Here is a 22,068-nt window from a genome sequence, read left to right as displayed (position 1 = left end):
GAACATAACTGATAAATCAGGGTCAGATGAAAGGGGAGGAGGTCCTCCCTTATCAGTGGACTCAGAAAGATGATGAGGACGGGAGGGTGGGGTTGGGAGGGAATGAGGGAGCGGGATATAGCTGAGATACAAAGTTAATAAACTGCAACTAATATTTAAAAAAATTTTAAAAAAGATCTTTTCATGTGTTTGTTGAACATTATAAACTGTTGATCACATCTTTGCTCATTTTAAAGAGTTATTTTTCAAAAATTTAGAGAAATTATTTGAATTAACATAAAGCAGCCATTGATATGATCTTAAGTTTCTAAACCCATTTTTACTAAAATATTTATAAGAATCCTCCACTCAAAAAGAAAAGTGAAGCCTCCTTGGCCAATCGGAAGCTCACATCCATACTCATGCTGCCCAGGCCAATCAGCTACACTTCAAAGAAAAAAGTGTGTGACAGAGAGGCTGTGGGGAGAGGTGGAACTGGAGGCAGCAGGGTAGTGACCGGTGTGAGAGGGCTGAGGGCCCGGTGGGACTGCAGGGTGGTCTGCAGCAGCCTGGGGCCTGCACAGAAGGACTCAGCTCTCAGCAAACCCTGACCATGCGGCCCGGCCTCAGGATTGCCCTCGCTCTGGGCAATGACAGAATGATTCACTTTCTGGACTGGACCTCCTTGAAGGACCACTGTGGTCCATGATGTGTGGGTCAGTGGTCCTGAGGCAGCCAGGGTCCAAGTTGATATCTGAGGTAGCCCCGTGTTCCCACCTAACACTATCCAGATATCCGTGGTCTGAGGCCATGGCAATGTCTGTGAGCTGTCTGGCCACAGGGACCATACTGAGCTGAGCTGCCTGCATGGCTACCTCAGGTTGTGGTGATGTGCAGGTCCATGCTGCAGCTGAGGGCCATGTCTGGGTCCCAGGCCCCACTGCAGCGGGGATCCGTGTTGATGTCGTGGCCTGTATTACCACTGAAGGCCATGTGGATGTTCCTGGCTTGTGCTGCCATCTGAAACCATGCTGATGTCTGTGGGTTGTGCTGCTGCCAGGGAGTGGAGGCATACTGATTAGAGCAGCCTGTACTGCCACCTGAGGCCAGGGTGATTTCTGGGTACAGGCTGCCACCAAGGACCATGTCTGGATCTGTGGTCCTAATAAGGCCTGGGTCTGTGCTGACATCTGTGGCCCATGTCAACACCAAAGGCCAAGCCGGATATCTGCAGTCAGTGTTGACATCCACTATGCTGCTACTGGGGGCCGTGTTGATGTGAATGGCCTGTACTGCCACTGCAAACCAGGTTTGATGTCTGTGGTTACGGCAACCGAGGGCCATGTTTGTGGTCAGAGCTGTCACCAGAAACTATGTGTAAGCCCATGATCCTTGCTCCTGCTGACTGTAAAGAGTAAGGAGCTACCTTGGCGGTGATAAGGAGCTACCTTGGCGGTGATATTGATAATTCAGATGCACAGTTGAGAAAGAGGGGCATGGAAGCCTTTTCTGACATACCCTCCCGCCCCCAAAAAGTAACAACCTGAATAGGAAGCCATCGAAGAGACTTTAAAAAGTGTGATGAGGATGCTGCAGTGTGGCTCTCCACAACTGACAGCTTCCGCTGAGGGTGTGGGAAGGAAAGGACCAGTTCTAATTAAGAGGCAGGCCGCTAAGAGTTTAACCACGCTCCAGCGAGTACATGGATAACACAAATTGGGCTTGGGTTTTTTTTGTTTGTTGTAGTTTGTTGGTTTTTTAGGGGTGTCACAATAGAGTGGGGAGACAGTCATGGAAGGACTGGGAAGTGAGTATGATTGGGTATATGATGTGAATTCCTAAGGAAATTATGTTGAAAAAAAAAAAAAAAAAAAGAAATCATCCAAGCCAGGAGTGGTGGCTCTCTGCCATAACCCTAGCATTTAGAAGGCTGAGGCAAGATTCTAAGTTTAAGGCCAGCCTAGGCAACTTACTGAGATATATCTCAAAAGTAAAAATACACAAAGGCTGGAGACACAGCTCAGTAACAGAGCTTCCTTAGCACAGGCGAGGCCCCTGGTTCAATCCCCAGTACTAGAAGGAAAAAGAAGCGTGTAGATTACAGAGACGACCACACAGAGAAGGAGTGACGAAGCTGCCTTCCTCAAAAGGTTCTAGACTCTTGTGACTCTTAATCTAGGCGTTTTCAGCAAGCTAGCCTAAGTAATAAACTAGGAAGATATGGATAACCAGAGTGCACTGAGAAATTTAACACTGCGCAGAAACCTCCACACCAGAATATTCCCCTTTTTCATTAAAGGGAAATACTGCAAGGTTGTTTTGGTTTTTGTTTGTTTGCTTTTGCAACTGTAAGATGGCCAGTTTGGAGAACTAACTGACCTTCAGGCTTCAGGGCTGCCCATAAATTATACATCATCAAATACAACTGTATTCTACCTCTGAAGTACAAACACAGACTTCAGTGATGGTTTTGAGCAGAACACCAACTATAGGCTTTGTTCTGACCTTGGCGAGACTTTCAGGCTCGGCATGTACAGACTCCTAAGCCACTCTGGCACCTTCGAGGACTGGAGTCAAAGTGGAGGAAAGTAGTCAGGAGAATCTTGTTTTGTACTTTCCTAGGGTACTCTATTGCAGAGCAAGCCGTTCTTTGGGGGTGGGGGAAAGAGCACAGACAGGGTCACTCCGCACTGGCCTCAAACTCCCTATGTAGCCCATCCTCCACCTCCATCTTAAGTGTGGCAATTGTAGAATACAACACCATGCCCACCTGAAGTAATTAACTGTTTGTGTATGCTTGCAGTCTAGAGACAACCCGGATGTGCTTTCTCAGGAATGCAAGCTACCTTGTTTTCGAAACAGGCTCTGAAACTCTCCATTTTGGAAGGCTGGCCAGTCTGCCCAATGACAGTTTCACAAGTGTGTGCCACCACACCTGGCTTTTTAACATAGGTTCTGGGGTTCAAACTTAAGTCCTCAAGCTTGTGTGGCAAGTGATTTACCAACTGCGCCTTATTTTTTTATTACACACATTTATTTATTTAGTGTCTGCACGAGTGTGCCATGATGCACCTGTGGCGGTCACAGGACAACTTGCAGGAGTCCCCTTCTTTCCACCATGTGAGGATCAGAGATGGAAGTCCTTACCCCTGAGCCATCCTGCTGGCCTGCCAAATGAGCCATCTTACTAGCCATCAAACAATTCTTTCTAGAACACACTCGCGCTAGGTATCTCCAACCTGCTCCAACCTGCTTTTAGTCCAAACAGAAATGACTTGGAGGAAGGAAACTGCCTTGAATAGATGGTACTGGCACAAGCTTTTGTCCCTTAAGATTCTTTCTGCAGTGCATGAAAAAGGTAGCTTGGCAAGCCACAGGTTATTAGCCCTCTGAGACTCTGGCTTCTCAACAGCTTCTCAATCTCTCTGTTCCCACATCATCCTTCAATCTATCCATTCCACACTGAGGAGCTGGTGTGTTTATGTGGCCTCAAGACCTCCAACACAGCCGACAGAAATGGAACATGAAGGTGTTTTTTGTTTGTTCTCTTTTAAAGTGTTTTTGCCTCATTTATCTGATTTGTGTGTCTGTGTATGGTAGGAGGGTGGAAATGGTTGTGCCGTGGCTTCTTTTGAAAAAATTGTATCTTCCACGGTATTTCTGCTTTTCTTTAAAGTGTCTGGAAAACATTCTTTCAAAAAGAAAGAAATTCTTTCTTGTTTTATTCCTGGTTTGTGTTGTTTTCAGGTAGAAAGAAAAATATAACTCATGTTATCCCATCATGGTTAGAAAGAGAATCTCCAAATGCATGTAAATTAGAAACAGCATGATTCACGAATTTGTAAAAATAATCAGATGACAAAAATAGACCTTAGAATCAAAATTATTTGCTTATGAATTTCAGTTTTATTAGTTTAAAGAATGGTTAGGGCTGGGGAGATGGCTCAGAGTGGTAAGCGCATGGCTTGCAAGCATGAGGACCTGAGTCCAAATCCCCAGCACCAACATAAAAAGTCTGACATGGCTGTGCATGCCTGTAACCCCAGCATTGAGAGGTAGAAACAGGAGGACCTGAGAAGTGGGGTACAGAGAAAGTAGAACCCTATGCACAAAACTTTTGCTAGTCAGAATAAAAGGGTACAATCTGGCACAAAGGCACATTTTTATAGTCATAGGTAGTCTAGACACTAAGGCCAGAAGAATCATCAGGGCTCAAAAGCTTGGACCCATCCTGGGCCACATACAAAGAACTCATTTATTTTATTTTAATTTGGTCTTTTGAGACAAGGTCTCTTTATGTAGCCTGGCTGTCTTGGAACTCACTATGTGGACCAGGCTGGCCTCAGACTCACAGAGTTCTGCCTGCCTCTTCCTCTTGTATCTGCCTCCCAAGTGCTGGGATAAAAGTTGTGTGCCACCATGCCTAGTAGCAGCTCACTTCTCTTAAACACACACACTGTGCTGTATCATCCACTAGTTCTGCTTCATGACAAACACAAAAATGCAGAGACTTGAGCAGGTATGGTCACAACATTCATAGCAGCCTTATATACACTGCCAAAGGTAGAAACGACATAAATGTCCATCAATAGACGAACGGACAAAAGAGTTTATATACCCACACTGGAATATTATTAGCCTTTAAATAATGGTGTGGACAAGGGAAACGGCCTATCGGGTAAAGGCACTCCTGCCAGCCTGATCCCAGGACCTGCATGATGAAAAGTGAGAACTGATTCCTGTAAGATTTCCTCTGACTGTCACACAGACTTGGCACACACACACTAATTAACTGATTGACTGACTGACAGATTGACTGATTAATGTAATTTTTAAAACTGGGGCAAAAAAATGGCTCAGTGGAGGAAGTAGTGTTGTCAGGCCTGAAGACCTCAGTTCAATCCCTTAGAACCACAGAAACAGAACTGACCCTGATCTCCATACATTCTCTGCGACACTCATGCATACTGAGGAGTACTCACGTATGCATCCATATATATATAAATATGAATACAGAGTAGAAAAAAAAAACCCAAAGAGCTAGGTGGTGAAAGCACAGCACTGAGGAAACAGAGGAAGGCAGATCTCTGAGTTCCTGAACAGCCAAGGCTACACAGAGAAACCCTGTCTTGAAAAACAAAACATTCCTCAGCCTCAGCCAACCAAAGCTGTGATACAAGTCTAGAACACAGATGAATCTTGAAACTATGCAGAGTGAAATAAAAAGTCACAAAATGTCATGTACTGCATGCTCCATGGGCACAAGGCAGGAGCAGTAAAGTCCAGAGGCTAAAATGGGGAGGGGGAAGCTGTGGAGGCATGCTGTTCTATAAAGGGTATAGATTTTCAGTTTAAGAAAATGAAAAAAGTTCCGGAGACAGGCAGTTGTGATAGCTGAACAAAGTGGTGAACATACCTAATAACAATGAGTTAGATGTTTTATATCTTATGTATTTAATGTCAATTTAAAAAGTTAAAACTGAATACCCCTTCCCTGCCACTGCCAAGTCCACAGTGTAGCTGAAGGACCTGGCTTCCATACTCACCAAGTGCCTGTGTGGCTGTGGGCTGCTGAGTCAACCATCCAGGGCCACAGCTTGAGAATCAAGCACAAAAGCCCATTTCGCCACTAAGAGCCTCACCTCTGCACATAGGAACAGCATGGGGCAAGAGCACACACCACTCCATTCACGTGCCACCTGGACCCATGCCAGCTCCTCCATCTCTAAAGAGAAAACCTTCCAGCGTACAGGAGCGATGTGGCAGATGCTACCTAAATGTTTCCCAGCCAGCTGTACTGACATCAGCCAATAACACAACCAGCTCCAAGTTCCCAACCTCTTAGTATAGGTCAACTTACCGATACTGCCACCCGGTGACAAGGTTGGTGTACTTCATTAAATAACCGTACACGTTCTCCATGTGATCACTGTTTCAGGAAGAACAGAAAGCCCAAGTTAATGGAAAATGAGAAGAAATCCCACATAGACAACTACACACTTCTTATTTGTTTGGTTTCTTGTTTTTGAGAAAGGTTTCTCTGTGTATCCTTGGCTGTCCTGGACTCACTTTGTAGACCAGGCTGGCCTCGAACTCACAGAGCCTGCCTCTGCCTCCCGGAGTGCTGGAATTACAGGGTGCATCACTGCACTCAACTGACAACGACAGTTTTTAAAACAGCTGCAGAGACACGAACTCATCCAACTTGCCAAGCATGATCATGCGCCACCATTAGCCCCTGCCCTCAGGAAACACAGGCAGGAGAATCTCCATGCGTTCAAGGTCTACATACCAAATACAGGCCAGCCAGGCCCACACAGAAACCTTGTGGCTGGGCACGGTGGTCCACACCTGTAATCCCAGCACACAGGGAGGCAGAGCCAGTCAGATCTCTGTGAGTTCAAGGCCACCCTGCTCTACAAAGCCAGTCCAGGACAGCTAAGGCTACACAGAAAACTCCTGTCTCAAAAACACCAAAAAAAAAAAAAAAAGAAAAAAAGAAAAAGAAAAAAAGACACCTATGTTAAAACACACACACACACACACAAAAAAAAAAACAACAAAAAAAAAAACAGGCAAACTTATCAAATTTCTTCAAACAAGTATAATATTCCACTTATTAATATTTCAAAGTCATTATATGAATATAAAACTACATAAATATAAACAAGACGCTGCAACTGTTGTATTTAACAACTACCCAAAATGATTTCCTGAAGAGTCCTTCCTCTGCCTTGGGAATTTAGCACCGACTGCTTTCCTTTAGCTGCTCCTGTCCATAAGACCTCTTTGTCCAGTGCCATAGCCCCATAACCTCAGTCTTGTACTCTCCATTATTGCTGCAAAGCCCGAGGGAGAACACAGCAGAAGTTATTTCCTCAAAGGACCAAGATGTCTCCTAAGTCACCATTTGGAGAAGTGTTTCTTAGTCTGGGTTCTCCACAGCTTGCCTCTCTCTGTCTCTAGAGGGTGTCCCCCCACCTGGTGGCATGTCATAAAAGCACTGCAGCCTAGCACATCCTAAAAGGACTGGACTTCTAGGACTATCTGCATGTAGATTATGGGGAGAAACTTTCCTAAACTCTTAACTGTGCTAACCACGCTTTAGAAAAACAGGTGTATTAAAGCTACCCGGGAGGGGCTGCAGGGATGACTCGGCAGGGAAAGTACCTGCTCTATAAACACGAGAACCTGAGGGATCCTTAGCTGATGTAAAAACACAAAACAAAACAAACATGCAAAAGCTGAATGGTGATTGCACGTGCCTGTAATCCCAGTGCTGGGAAGAAATGGAAAGATCCCGGAGCCTCAAGGGCCAGCCTGGCCAGCCAAATGGTGAGCCCTAGGTTCAGCAACAGAGCATCCCAGAAAATGAGGTAAAGGGCTGGCAATCTGGCTCAGCAGGGAAAGGCACTGGCCAACAAGTCTGATGATAGGCCTTGCAGCTGGGAAAGGAAAATGGGTGATTCCTGCCAATTGTCCTCTGACTTCCCCACATGTAGGCACACACTCGTGCTTGGGCATGCATACATACACACACTAAATAAATGTAAAATATAGAGAGAGAAAAGAAAAAAGGTGATAGAGGAAGTCACCTTGCACTGACCTCTGGCCTTCACACACATCCCATAACACACACACAGACACACAATCAATTAAAGCAAGCAATTAAAAACTGCATCATCTTCATCAGTCATCAGTCACGACTTGTTCCCTTTTTTTAACTAATGGTATTCCTCATTTACAAGTTATTGTATCAGTCATTTAATAGCTAACAATAAATTTTTTAAATATATAATTTCAGGAGTATTACCTACAAAAACAATCCAAAGTGAGTGGTTCCTCCTAAGTCACAATACAGTGATCTGTGTTTTAACGTTATCAATACTGGTGAATACATACAGTCAACTTTTAAACCAGATGTAGTGGCACACACCTATGATCCCTGTACTCAGGAGGTTAAAGAATCAGGAGTTCAAAGCCACTGTCAGCTACAAGGCCAGAGATAAACAAGATACTATCTCAAAAAAGGTTAATTTCCTCATAAAAATTACAAGAAGGATGCTGGCAATGATTTATTTGATAACAGCATAAATCCAGTGTCATAAGAATCAGATTCACCTTCACCAGTGGAGGAAGCCACTGACAGGAGGAGCTTGAGTTCAAGGCCAACCCGGGCTACGTAACAAGAGGCCCTGTATCAAAACCACTAAAGGAAGAGACCCAACTAAGTACGTTGGACGACTGTTCGCTTTCATCTATGAATCAGAACCCCCAGGTTACACAGAAGCACCTTGAGCATTCCTAGTCTTTGGAATGGACAGTGCAGGCCACTCTTTCATTTCTCCGTTCCGGTCCCCAAGAACTAGCTAACACAGCTAGTTGGATGGAGAACGACTGTGCCATCTGGTGGCCATCAGAAGATGCTGGGAGACTCAACATTTTGTTCTGGGAGCTAGTCTCCTCCTGTCGGCCCCGACAGGTTTCAAAGTCACTATGCACCCAAGACCTTAGACTCCTGACACCCCTGCCTCTGCCCCTCCCCCCGAGGGCTAGGGTGACAGACATGCAACTCCGTGCTGGACCCAAACATCTTCTTGTTCACTTTTTTTTCTCTCCTTAAACAAGCTAGTATCCCCTAATTCAAAAATCCAAATCCAAAGGGAGTAAGGGACAGCACCTGTAATGCCCACATACACACACCAAAACCTAAAAACTCTCAACCTGAAACATTACTGGTTTTCTGATGAAATTCTGTGACTGAGTATGTGTGAGCCTCCAGAGCTCATGCTCCACTCTCTTTAGAAGTACACACATTTTTGTCGATCTTAATGAACCTTTAAGCAACCTAGCTGCTAACTGAGGAAAACACCACATATGTGATTTTATCATGCTATTTCACGTTCCATGGACCAAGTGATTAAAAATAAAACACTGAAAACTAAGATATGAAGAAGTTATCTTTGATGCAGTAACTTCACTGCTCAACAAACTGGGTCTATTTCTGATCTTTTCGATGTACCGCCATTTCCTTGGAATTGGTCCTGGAAGCTGTCTAGGAAAATGGCTGGTGAAGGTGCTGGAGAGAAGGTTGGGTGGTTGAGAGCACATACTGCTCTTCCAGAGGTCCTGAGTTCTCTTCTCAGCACCCATACTGGCTGGTTCACAATTGCTTATAACTCTATCTAGGGGGACCTGATGCCTCTGGCCTCCTGAGGCACCACTATGAACATATCCCCATATATATTCATAACTAAATAATAAATATTTTAAATATTAAAAACTTTAATATTAGAATAGTATATATTTATATAAAAACAAATGTACACATAGGTACAATATAACATGAAGAAAACAGAACAAGGCTAAATATAAGGATAAAAGAAAGGACTAAATGCAGGGAATGGGTAAGACAAAGAGAATACAAAGCTAATTATTTCTCTAGTTTTAAAACACTATCATTTGTGGGGCAGGTTGGTAAGTGCACATATTCTATACAAAAAATGTGAAATTTAATGTGAAGCTCCATGGCTCACATTCCCACACTATTCTAACTGCCAAGAAGTTGAATTGTAGAGCGACTCTGGCTCTCATTACTGTGTGCTGTTTCTATTTATTTTATTATAATAAAGTCTGTAAATTTGTTTAAAAGGAGCTTAGCTGAAAAGTGATATTAACAGGTTTAGTCTGACACTCCCCCCTGCCAATGACTGTTTCAACTTTGTTGCTGTTTTCTGAGACAGTCTTGCTATATAGCCTGGGCTAGCCTTGAACTTGTGATCCCTCCTGCTTCAACTCCCTGAGGGGTAGGGTCACAGGTGTTAGGCTCCAAGCCCAACTAATACTGTAACTGTTAACCTTTATCAGACTTAAGATACATATAATGTTTATAATCAACCTTGCTTCTAAACATTTCCAGATCCACGCCTGTGGAGCAGGTCTTTAATCCCAGCACTCAGGGAGCCAGAGGAAGGCAGATCTCTGTGAGCTCGAGGCCAGCCCTGTCTACAAAGCAAGTCCAGGACAGCCAAGGCTACACAGAGAAACCCTGTCTCTGAATTTTTTTTTTTTTTTTTTTCAGATCCTCTCAGTTAAGAACAAAGGATTCCTGGGCATTGGTGACACATGCCTTTAGTCCCAGCACTTGAAAGGCAGAGGCAGGCAGATCTCTGAGTTTGAGCCAGCCTGGTCTAAGGAGAGAAAATTCCAGGACAGCCAGGGCTACAGAGAAACCCTGTTTGAAACAAACAGCAACAAAACCAAGGGGGGAGAGGGGGACTACTGTTACTAAGCACAAAGCACTCTGAAAACCCACTGACAAAGAGCAAGTGAAAAGGTGAGACCTTTCCACCTGACGCTTGTGTGGAGAACTGCATCTCCACACAGAGAAACACAGCAGCAAGGGCCTCTGCAGCAACAGGACTGTGTTTTAGCTGCCATCCAATTTTTTAAAAAGACCTTCCTTTTTAAGTTTCCTTACAAGTATATATAGTATCTTGAGCACACTCAACCCTCCCCTTCCTAGCCCCCCTCTATCCTGCCAGTCCCCTTTGTCCCACTGGACAGCTCTGCTTCTACTTTTACATCATACTTATAATTTTACATATGTATATACAATCTAGGAACCACAAAGGAGAGGATACATACGATACTTGTCTAAAAAGGACATCTTATTAAACAAAGCACAGAATTCTGTGGTAACAGGCTGGGCTGAGAAGGCCTGGTGACGGATTAGATATGAAACAAGAAAGAAACGGCAGAGACAAAGCAACAGCTAGATTCCAGCTCAATAAGTAATTCATCTGCTTGTACTTTTCACAGTGGCCCTAAGGACCTATACGGAACACAGAGGGAGGTATCTGGTGAGGCAGCATGACTGAGACACAGAGCGAGACTCAGCAGCACAGACATGGCCTGTGTGCAGACATATTTGAAGACATGGCTGTAAACAAGACTACCCTAGACACATAAATGACAAGAGAGGGACAGGCTCTTAGGGAGAACTCCAAGGAAAAGTTCAAGGGCTAAATGAATGTGGTATCGGGAAGAGAGAAGCAAGAGTAGAAGAGGACTGAGGACCAAGGTCTACAGGTATGTCAGGAGGAGTGTACAGCAGGAATGCTCACTGCTGCCAGAGAGTTATCTATTGGTTATCTTGGTTATCTATTCCACTGATAACCAAGGGCCAGGACAACCGCCAGGAGGCAGTTCTGAAGCAAGTGCAGAGCCTCCAACACTTAGGCATTTCAGTGTGAGTTCATCACGCCCCTTAAATGTTTTAATGAGGAAATCTTTGTGAGTGAAAAAATTTAAAGAATAAGCGTTCCTGGAGAAGCAACAAAGGCTTATTTTGTTTTTTTATAAGCACAGGAGAAATTTACAAACCATAATTTTAAAAATGAATGAAATCAGGGCATGCCAAGTGTTGAATCACAGGGATAAAGTCTTACGTTTTGGTTAACGGCCTGTGTGTTGAACTCCAAGCTCTTTTCAGCTCAGGAGCTGTTTGTATTTGTGGAATGTGTGTGAAACTTAGAAGCAGACATCTACCATGAATAACGACCACACATGTGAAATATTACAGTTTGCATAGTTATATGTATTTAACTATTGATTAGGCTTCGTTTAAGGAACTTACCTAGCAAGCTCAAGGCTACTAGTTTGATTCCGGCACCAGAACTAATCATTTTTATTACTGTATTATTCTCCAATAGATACTCTCATAGGAACTACAGAGGGTCTGAAGATTACCCTACTCACAAGCTAGCACATTATCATGCTACAATTTCACAGAGAGTGACAGGTGACTCCTGAGTGGGAAAGGACAGACAGACTTCAATTCTGAGAGCAACAGCAGCACACAGATTTTCAGCCCAATTCCACTGGGCTCTACAGAGGGTAAGCGGCACCTACACATTGGACAGATAGGAGAGTGTGTAAAAGGGCAGAGCCTCAAGCCCTGGCTAGGACACACCTCTTGTCAAAAGCAGCAGGCTGTACTACTGACTCTGCCAAAGCAAGACTTAGTTTCATCATATGAGATTTTATTTCATCACAAGACAGCAAAAAAATATAAGCACTGACAGACATGATCTCTGTCTTCCAAGACAAGTCTGGTGAGCAGAGATACGGGCTGCCCTTTGTTCCACAGCTGTTTTCAAGGCTGTATGACAGCCTGGAAGACAGAGGCACATTCAAACACTTCCGACAGACCTTCCCTAAAAAGCAGTTACTTGCTGATTCAGAAAAGAGATCTGCCATTTAGCTAATCGTGGTTAGCTGGCGAGGAGCCTAAAATGAAAGAATTATGTTTACAAAGCTTTTGAAAAGGTAGTCCCTACCATGTGTGCCTTAGCTTGCCTTTTAGCACTTTCTTTGGTTTGCTCCTTTCTGTCCATTTCAATAAAGAGCCAGTACAGTTGCAGCTTTGTAGACCTCCCTCTGCCAGGTGGCGGTGGTGGTGGTGCACGTCTTTAATCCCAGCACGTGGGAGGCAGAGTCGGGTGGACCTGTAAGATCAGGCCAGCCTGGTCAACAGCTCCAGGACAGCCAGGGCTTCACAGAGAAACCCTGTCTGAAACAGACAAAACAAAAACAAACAAAAAGCTGACACAGAAAACTAAAAAAAAAGGGGAAATTCATTAATGAACTATTAACATTCACTGTGAAAAAAAATGAGGGACCCAGAACTAAGAAATCCAGCTTCCCTACAAATGGTGAGTAAAATCCACATGTGAATACAAGTAACTCTAAAAGAAAGATAATTTAAGGTTAACGGAGTAAATTCAACCACCTTTTTGTTAAGGCCACCAAGAGACAGTCTGCAGATCCTGCTGAGTTTTTTTCTTTTCCTGATTTTTTCGATGACGCTGAAAATGAAGGCCGGAAGCTTCTGACTTCCACTACGCTGGGTGTGCATATAATTGGGAATTGAGTAACAGAGTGGCTCACACGTTGAAGAGGCTCAAAAATAACTGCTGAGTTAGCGCCCCAGCAAAACATGAGACAAATCCTGTATTAAACTAGTTATTATTATCAATGGGTATCCATTCATTTACAACCTATCTCCTTTTCATACCTCTATGCAAATAACTACCTGAAAATAAGATTTTTCCAATTACTAGCTATGGGATCCTGGTCAACTCATTTCCGCTTCCATTTTCTACCACTGTAAAACAGAGACAATGCGCTCCATTGCTCTGAAAGAATACCAGAAGACAACTGCCTGCCTGTACTTTTCATGTTTCATCATCCTGAAGCTAGCTGGAAATGACCTGTAAACACGCCTCACACCGAGATGGACACGTCTGAGGCCAAAGGCATAATCTGACGCCCCAGATTCATTTACGCTCTAGATTTTCAGAATTTTAACTATGGGTGACGACTGAGGTCAATCTGTGTTTCCTTACTCACTACCCCCATCCAATCTTCCTTTTACCCTTTCTGCTTTGTGTCCAGGGGACTGTGGCTCACTTCCGAGCACCTAACTGCCTCTTTTCCTTAACAATCAAATCAGATCTATTTGATCGCACCAAACAAATGCCTCACGATTAGGTGATCATGCAGGCTCCATTCCATTACCAGCTATGGGAGGCATTTTCTGGCATGTACCCAATAATCCAGACAGCTGATGTACATGAGCTGTGTAGGACAGCTTCTAATGCCTGCGGAAAAGTGATGTGATGCCATGTTGCAGGATATTTGAGCCCTGAGTTTGTCTTGTTTACTGGAAAAACCTATTTCTAGTTGTAGTGTGACTCAGTCTTAGCACACACCTGTAATCCAAGAGCTTTCTGTAAAAAAGATTAAATAAAGTCAATCATGGGAAAAGAGGCAGAGCAAGCACCCAGGTGACAGGGAGTGAACATCAGAAAAAACCATAGAGAGTAAGAGGATGGCAAGAGGATGGCTAGAGAGGGACACAGGAAGCAGAACGGAGGGACATTCAGATTGAGGGATTTACATGGGAAGGAACATTTCTTCTTTTGGAACAATGTGCACTGAAGAAGATGGTCAGCTGGCTGCTTTCTCTCCCTGTCTGAGCTAGCAGGCTTTCACCCCAGCATCTGGTTCCTGAGCCTTTGTTGATAAAATTGAACTTTTGAGACTTTGTCAAAAACAACGCCATCTCCACGCTCAGGTTAGAAAGGCTGTAAATAATTGGGAGCTTAGGTCTGGCTAGAGCTGCTGCCTCTCAATTCTTGCCTCTGATGAAATAAGCTGCCCAGCTATAGGACACTCTGTGGAAAGGACTATGTGCCCAGAAACTAGCCTGAGAACTTTATCCAATAAGGCAAAAGGAACTAAATGTTGCCATGAGTCCCAAGGAAGACATAAAAAGTAGACCCTTTCTATTCAAATGCAAGCTTTTGGGTGATCACGGCTTCATAAAAAACATCGCCAAGACACGACTAGCTACATCAAAATACTCAACCCACTTCTACACACTGTGAAATAATAAACATTGCTGTTTTAGCTGGGTGTAGTGGCAGCACATCTTTAATCAACTCAGAAGGCTGAGGCAGGAAGCTCTGGATTTCTGGAACAGCCTGGGCAACAAGGAGACCTGGTCCTCCTGCCACTTCCCTCAAAGGTACAAAGGTACTGTTTTAGTAAACTGAGTCACTGAACGCAGGGGTAATTTGCAACACAGTAATAAAATACTTGTCTCCACTACATTTCTTTTTTTCTTTCCTTCGTTTTTATTTGTTTGTTTGTTTGTTTTAAGATAGGGTCTCACTATGTAGTCCTGACTGTCCTGGCATTTACCTTGTAGACCAGGCTGACCTTAAACTCACAAAGACCTGGCCTCTGCCTTCTGAATGCTGAGATTAAAAGTGTATACCACCAAGCCAGTTACCCACATTTCAAAATAAAGTCATTTTAAAAATTACATATTAAAAACAAATAAGAGTAAGAATTATGGCCAACATGGTGGCTCACGTCTGTAACCCCAGCTACTTGAGATGCTGAGACAGGAGGATGGCAAATTCAAGAATAACCTGAACTACAGTGAGATCAAGGGCAGCCTGATGATCAATGGCCATCTCCACCATCATTTTTAAAAAGGAGGTGGGGAGGTGCTGAGAGATGGTGCAAGCATGAGGCCTTGAGTTGGATCCCAGGACCCATGTAAAAGCTGGGCACTGGAGTGTATAGCTGTAATTCCAGCATGGGGAAGGCAGAGAGAGAAGGATGGCTAGGTTCAGTGGAGAAGGCTTGTGAGAAAGCTCAGCAGGTAAAAGCATCTGCCACACAAGCCTGGTAACTCGAGTTCAATCTCTGCAGCCCACTAGTGGGAGGAGAGAACTGACTTCCACAAGCTGCCCTCTGACCTTCGCTCGGACACCATGTACACAAACACTCACACACACATCTTATGCACAGACTAATGATACATTTTCAAATACTAAAGACAAAAATAAGGCGGGAAACAACTGAGGACACTGACATACATCACACATGTACACATGCACCCAACACACGCACACACACGTTTTCTTTGCCATAAAAAGTGCACTAAGGGGCCAGTGAGATAGCTCAGTGGGTAAAGGCCAAGCCTAGTGACTGAGTTCAATCCCTGGAACCCACAGTGGGAGGTGAGAACTGACTCCTGAGGGCTCTGCTGAGCCTCCACATGCCCACTGTGACACATGCCTACCTACACACAGACAAATAAAGACAATACATTCTTAAAATCTAAAGCTAAACATTGTTGGCTCTAGATTTGTCTCCCTATATTGCTAAAAATAAATAAACAAAATTCCAAAATACATTGACTGACTGACTGACTGACTGACTGACTGACTGACTGACTAACTAACTAACTAACTAACTAACACAGCTTTATCTGGCACTGTGACTGCACACCTTGAAGTCCTAGCATTTGGGAGCAGAGGCAGCAGATCTTTGAGTTGAGGCCAGCCTGGTCTACAGAACTAGTTCAGGACATCCAGGGCTATACAGAACGACTCTGTCCCAAAAAACCAAATAAAAAACAAGGCAACAACAAAAAGAAACCAGAAATAGGGTTGGAGAGGCAGGCTGTACCATAGAGAGACAGATAAGCAGTCAGCTCTCTGTGCCTTTGAGACCCGCTTGGTATAGTAACAAATTCAGGTCATCCAGGGTTACAGAGTAAGATCGTGTCTCAATTAAGGGGGTGGGGGGGGGGAGAATAAGGAGCAGGGGCTGGAGATGGATAAGTGGCTAAAATTGTTTGATGCACAATCCCATTAACAAGCCACAAATATTTGTGTCCCACAAATATCTATAATTCCAGCTCTGAGGCACCCAAAGTCCTATCTGGGCTCCATGTGCTCACAGGCAAGCATACCTACACACACATGAGAACAGGCTTACAAAGACATGCACATACACATAAGTTTAAAAAAAAAAAAAGCAACACTTGGGAGGCAGAGGCAGGCAGACTGCTGGGAGTTTGAGGCCAGCCTGGTCTACAGAGTGAGTTCCAGGACAGCCAGGGCTGCACAGAGAAACCTTGTCTCAAACAAAACAAAACAAAAAAGAAATGAATAAAACAATTTTCCAGGGAGGGAAACTGCGTGGCTGGGACAGGCATGTAAGGCAAATATTTCACATATGTAATCCTTCTACCTATTTTTTTTTTTTTAAAGAAAAAACTAACAAAATGGTTTGTTTGGTTCTGTGGGTTTTTTGTTTGCTGGTTTGTTTGTTTTTGTTTTTCAAGACAGTTTCTCTGTGTGACAGAGCCCTGGCTATCCTGGACTCACTCTGTAGACCAGGTTGGCCTTGAACTCACAGATCCACATGACTTTGCTTCCCAGGTGCTAGGATTAAAGGTGTGAGTCACCACTGCGGGCTCCAAAATGTTTTAACTATGTTAACAGCTTAAAAATGTTAATTCACATCTTAAATCTGCCCATAATCCCAGTGCTTTGGAGACAGGAGGATCAGGAGTTCAGTGTCATCCTCAACTATACAGCAAACTCAGGGCAAGCCTGGGCTACATAAGATCCAGTCTCAAAACACACACACACACACACACACACACACACACACACACACACAGTGTACCCAATAAAATGGAGATAGCAGAGAGTAAAGCTACTGATGAGATTTGTAATGTTCAGATAGACAGTTGAATACCTCTACAGTTCCTGAAAGATTTCCTGACTCAGACGCCATTTAGCTGAGGTCAGAAAGGAGACAGAGTCCACAGCACAAGAGCTTAAGGGGAAAGCCAACTGACCAGTGCAACTGAGAGAGGAACAAGGCATGAAGGGAAACAAAAAGTGCTGCTAAGAAGTCAAGAAAATGGGATGAAGGTGCAGTCGGGGCAAGCCAAGTCGTCAAAGTGTCCTAAAAGCATGTATACTTACAAGGAACTCAGGTGGAATGAAGATGTGAAAATACTCATTGTTCCCTGGTAGGGACAGCAAATGCCATGGGTTACTTGGTAATGAGAAGCAGTATAAATTGCTTTCCAGAGCAAAGGATTAGGTCACTTTTTATAATTGTTATTTTGTTTTAAACATTTTTAGACTCCAAGCCTGAAAGAAGAAGCCAAGAAAAGGCGATCATAGGTTTTGAACTCCTAGTATTTACTCTAGTCTATTTAATTTTCCACTTTAATTCAGGGTGGTATTCAGAATTAAGACTGTAAGAAAACTGACCTCTGGCTATCTCAAATTTTACCCTACTTCCTTGAATAATATCAAAATATCCCCACAAAAAGAATTTTCTTATGTTTCATCTTAATTCATAAAGGGAGAGGAGCTGGAGAGTTGGCTCAGTAGTTAAGAACACTGGCTGCTCTCCAGAGGACCTGGGTTTGGTTCCCAGCACCCATGTGGCAGCTCAAACTGTCTATAGCTCCAGTTCCAGAAGATCTGATGACCTCCCTCTTCTGGCCTCAACAGCCAAAGCACACACGTGCAAACATACATACATACATACATGCAGGCAAACACTCACACACATAAAATAAAAAATTCACAAAGGAGGAGAAAATATACTGTCTAGTTCAATCCCCATTTGCCAATTAAAAAGTTACCTACTCCTCTCATTTCTGTAGATTCATGCCATGCATTTTACATATGCATATATTTGCATATTAGAGGGTTTTTTTAGGGGGCAGGGAGTGATACAGGACTCTATTTAGTCCTGGCTGTGCTGGAATTCATGACGCAAACTCCCAGAGATCCTCCAGCCTCAGCCTCCCTGAGCGGAGGGATTAAAGGAGAGTGCCACCACACCCAGCCCATGTTTGCATATTGTAATATATCCACATTTCACATATATAAAGACTAGTCGTGATATGTATCTTTCACAAAATCTCGGTTCTAACCCCATCCAAGTTTCACAAGTGCAGTCAAAGCGCTTAAAACAATTAAAAACAAAACAAAACAAAAAAGCTAAAGTTAAGCACACAAGGCAGTTAACCAAAATTCATCACTATAGTTTCAACATCACAAGATGCTCTGATTTCGTTCATTCTTAGAATCATGGATAGTAATCTCTCCATACACTTAAGAGTATTAAAAAAAAACTCAAAATGTAGCTTTTCTTGTTCCTGCAGGAACTCTTGTTTCTTCAATGTTTCACTTCTATTAATGAAAACTGACAAAGGTAGAATTTTGTAAGTTTTCAAGTGGCCTGATCAGGTTCTATACACCATTGTTTGTTGGCCTTTGTACCCTAAGCTTTCACGTCTCTCCCCTCTTCTAAGTCACAAGCACCCAAACAAAGGGTAAGATCTTCTCTGACTCTTGTTACTCCAATCATTCCACAAGATTTGGGCACCCAGCGTTCGCCGCTGAAAGCACTGAGTTCAACAGTTTCTGCTCTAACAGCCATTCAGGCTTACTTGTAAACAAATTACAACAGAGGGAAGGAAAAAAAAAAAAAAAAAAAAAAAACAGGAGTGAGTACAGAAATAAATCACAGGAAGAATAAACCCTTGGGGGCAGAAGAGGAAATTCTGTGGTACACTTCTGAATTCCTCAAAAGGCCTCAACGAAAAAAACCTGTTGAATGAATTTCTGGATAAAGTGGCTCCTGTTCATGAAAGGAGGGTTTCCAGCTTCATGTCAGATTGCCAGCCTTCCCACTGCAACATGCGGAACCCCAACACACGCACACGCACCCCCGAACATCACTTTGGGGGACCATACCTGTACTGCCAGCCTTTCGTGCTGCCGCCGCGGCCGCCGCCGCCGCCGCCGCCACCGCTGACGGCAGCCCCGCAGCTGCTGTTGCTGCTGTTCTTGTTCGGGGTCACCGCAGTGGCCAGGCCCTCCAGCTTCCCCTCGCTCTCCGAGACTTTCAGGACCGCTGCCGGCTCACCTCCCTGCATCTTAACTCCAAAGTTCATCTGCCCTTGGAGGGCGGAAGGGACCGGCGGGAGAGGGATTTTGTGGGTACTCCTCCCCTCCCTCCTGCTTTCACTCCGAACGGGATCTCAGCCCGCGGCTCGCGTGGAAACCGTCAGTGGTCCAGGGGAAGGGGACACGCATTTCCACTCCGGCTAGAAACTTTCAGAGAGCGCAGCCACCCTTCACGCGGATGCCTCTCGCCTGGGCGAGAACGAGGAGGGCAGATCACCCCGCCAGAGGGCTCGGTGCCACACTCCGAGCAGCAAGCCGGGCGGCGCGGGCGAGGTCGCCGAGCCTCCGACAGGCGGACGCCGGGCGAGGACGGGCGACCACGGCCCTGAGCTGCGGCCGGCCGCGCTGCCTCTCCTCCTCGGCAGGGTCCTCAGGAGAAAGGACCCGTCCAGCCAGCTCGGCGGTTCCCGCCGCAGCCCCGAACCGAGCCGGGGCGGTCGCGCGCAGCCCGCCGAGGGTCGGGCGCAGGAGCCGCCGGGCGGGACGCGGGCTCCGAGGCCGCTTCAGCTTGGGCCGGAGGTGAGTGGTTCGCGGCGGCCTCGTCCCCGACGCCCAGCCCCGATGCTCGGCGGAGTTCAGTCACGAGCGGACCGGTCCCCGGAGCTTTCCTCGCTCTAAACGTAAACGCCAGGGCCCCGGCCGCCGCCCCACCCACAGCCGGTCACCCACCCGCCTGCTAGCCCTCCCCGCCTTCCTTTCCGGTGTCGTGTGAGCTCATTTCCGCTAGAGCTGAAGCGCCGGCGCCATCTTTGATTGGGGCAGCCGGGCCCGAAAGGAGGCGGTGACAGGAGCCTTTAGGGAGAGGGTGAGCTAGAGGATGACGATGAGGGGAAGAGCACAGGGTAGGAGGAAGAAAAAAAAGAAAGAATGAAATGGCCTTGCTAAACAGGCCCTATGCTCTCTTATAGGGCCCTATTCCATGCCTTTTTAAGAGAACCCCCCAAAATAAGAATGTACAGAACAAAGGAAAAAAATGGCCTGTTCAGTCATTTTGGAACGACAACAAAAAACCCTCAACATGTTATTGGACTAATGTAAATCAGTCTTTAAAAAGAAAGGAAATTGTCTTGGGAATTAGAGCTCTTGGTGATGCAGGAGAAACTTGAAGTAGGGAGCTTTACCAATAAACTCACTTAGGAGAATGAAGTTACACAAAGTAGGACTTAGCTAAAAGGAGAATAATGAATTCTTCCAATACGACTGGAAGAAAAGTAGAATATAACCAGGCTCGCCACAAACTGTAAGGAGGAAAATGTTGTGCCATAATTGAAGTTTAGGGTCTCTGAGGAAGTTTCTGTTAACGTTTATTCACTGAGCTTCACCTCCAGTCAGGTTCCATGCCCACAACAGAAGGAGCCAACCCTGACTTACAACCAGCCATAAGGCCCATCCCCACATTAAAGAGCATGCCTCTAGGAGGCAACCCAAGAGGTCACTGCAGGCCACAACCATCTTTAAGGCCTGGCCTGCCATTAACTCTCTGTCTCTTCCCAGAAGTGTAGTTCTGCCAGGTGGCCACAATGAGCCTGGGCAACAACTCTTTGGAAAGAATAGCACTGTACTTGATGTGTACTTGATGATAATCCTGAGGAGGACTTTGCTGTGTAAATTTCCCATCTGCCAAGCGGTGCAGTCTCCTATCTCTGTTTAAATTGTTCAAAGTGGGGCTGGAGAGATGGCTCAGAGGTTAAGCGCACTGGCTGTTCTTCCAGAGGTCCTGAGTTCAATTCCCAGCAACCACAAGGTGGCTCTGAGTTCAATTCCCAGCAACCACATGGTGGCTCACAACCATCTATGAAGAGATCTGGTGCCCCCTTCTGGTGTGCAGGTGTACAGGTGTACATGCTGGCAGAATACTGTATACATAATAAATAAATTATTCAGATCTGAAAAGGATTTGAGGGTGCTGGCCCATGATTTACATAACTTAGTAGACTCTTCTACTCAAGATTCTCTTTGAGCATTGCTGCTCTGGCTCTCTGCTCATATGTCAAGTAAGCGTCATGGAATTTTTTGCCTATGTAGTCCTGTGTGGGGTTATTTTGAGTTATTTATGTCCCTGGGTTCCGGCTATCAGGTGCAGCCTTGAGTGTAGTGGGGTTTCTGTCTAAAAAACATTTTTTTTTACTATGTTCATCACACTGGACAACATAGAAGTAACCTCCAGAACTAAAAGATAAAAAATAAATAAATAAAAGGATTGGGGAATGGAACAGGAAATCACTGAGATGAAATGGAGAATCTGGGGGCTGGAGAGATGGCTCAGAGGTTAAGAGCACTGGCTGTTCTTCCAGAGGTCCTGAGTTCAATTCCCAGCACCCACATGATGGCTCACAACCATCTATAGTGAGATCTGGTGCCCTCTTCTGGTGTGCAGGTGTACATGCAGACAGAACATTGTATATATAACAAATAAAAGTTTAAAAGCTTAAAAAAAGAAATGGAGAACCTGACTTAGAGCAAAGAAAACCATGTATAAAGGGATGTCTTATAAGATAACATTTAAAATGAGATAATGACAGATGAGGAAGTTAAGGGAAGAACAATCTGTACTTATTCTGGGAAATGAGAGCCTGAAGCCTAGAGCATGACAGAGAAAGTGGTATGGAATGAGAGGGAAGAAAGGCAGAGGAATTTGGATCTTATTGTAAACATGACATTGTTAGAAATAGGGAAGGAAGGAAGGAAGGAAGGAAGGAAGGAAGGAAGGAAGGAAGGA

The 22,068-nt window shown here is 44.7% G+C and overlaps 1 protein-coding gene across 1 annotated transcript in view; it reads right to left on the bottom strand.

Annotated features, from left to right (window-relative positions):
- Nucleotides 1-20,004, bottom strand: part of Osbpl11 (oxysterol binding protein like 11) — a 64,029-nt gene extending 44,025 nt beyond the window's left edge. Inside the window, exons 1-2 of the mRNA XM_055625119.1 lie at nt 19,137-20,004; nt 5,840-5,908 (exon numbers count right to left, since the gene is read on the bottom strand). Of these exons, the coding sequence (XP_055481094.1) occupies nt 5,840-5,908; nt 19,137-19,336 (269 nt within the window). The 5' untranslated portion in view covers nt 19,337-20,004. The remainder of the gene's footprint in view (nt 1-5,839; nt 5,909-19,136) is intronic.
- Nucleotides 20,005-22,068: the final 2,064 nt, after the last annotated feature.

This window comes from Psammomys obesus, unplaced genomic scaffold (genome assembly GCF_907164565.1).
Source record: "Psammomys obesus unplaced genomic scaffold, mPsaObe1.curated_primary_1811, whole genome shotgun sequence".
Classification (NCBI taxonomy): domain Eukaryota; kingdom Metazoa; phylum Chordata; class Mammalia; order Rodentia; family Muridae; genus Psammomys; species Psammomys obesus.
The sequence above is the reverse complement of the archived record's forward strand: the minus strand, read 5'-3'. Positions and strand labels throughout refer to the sequence as shown.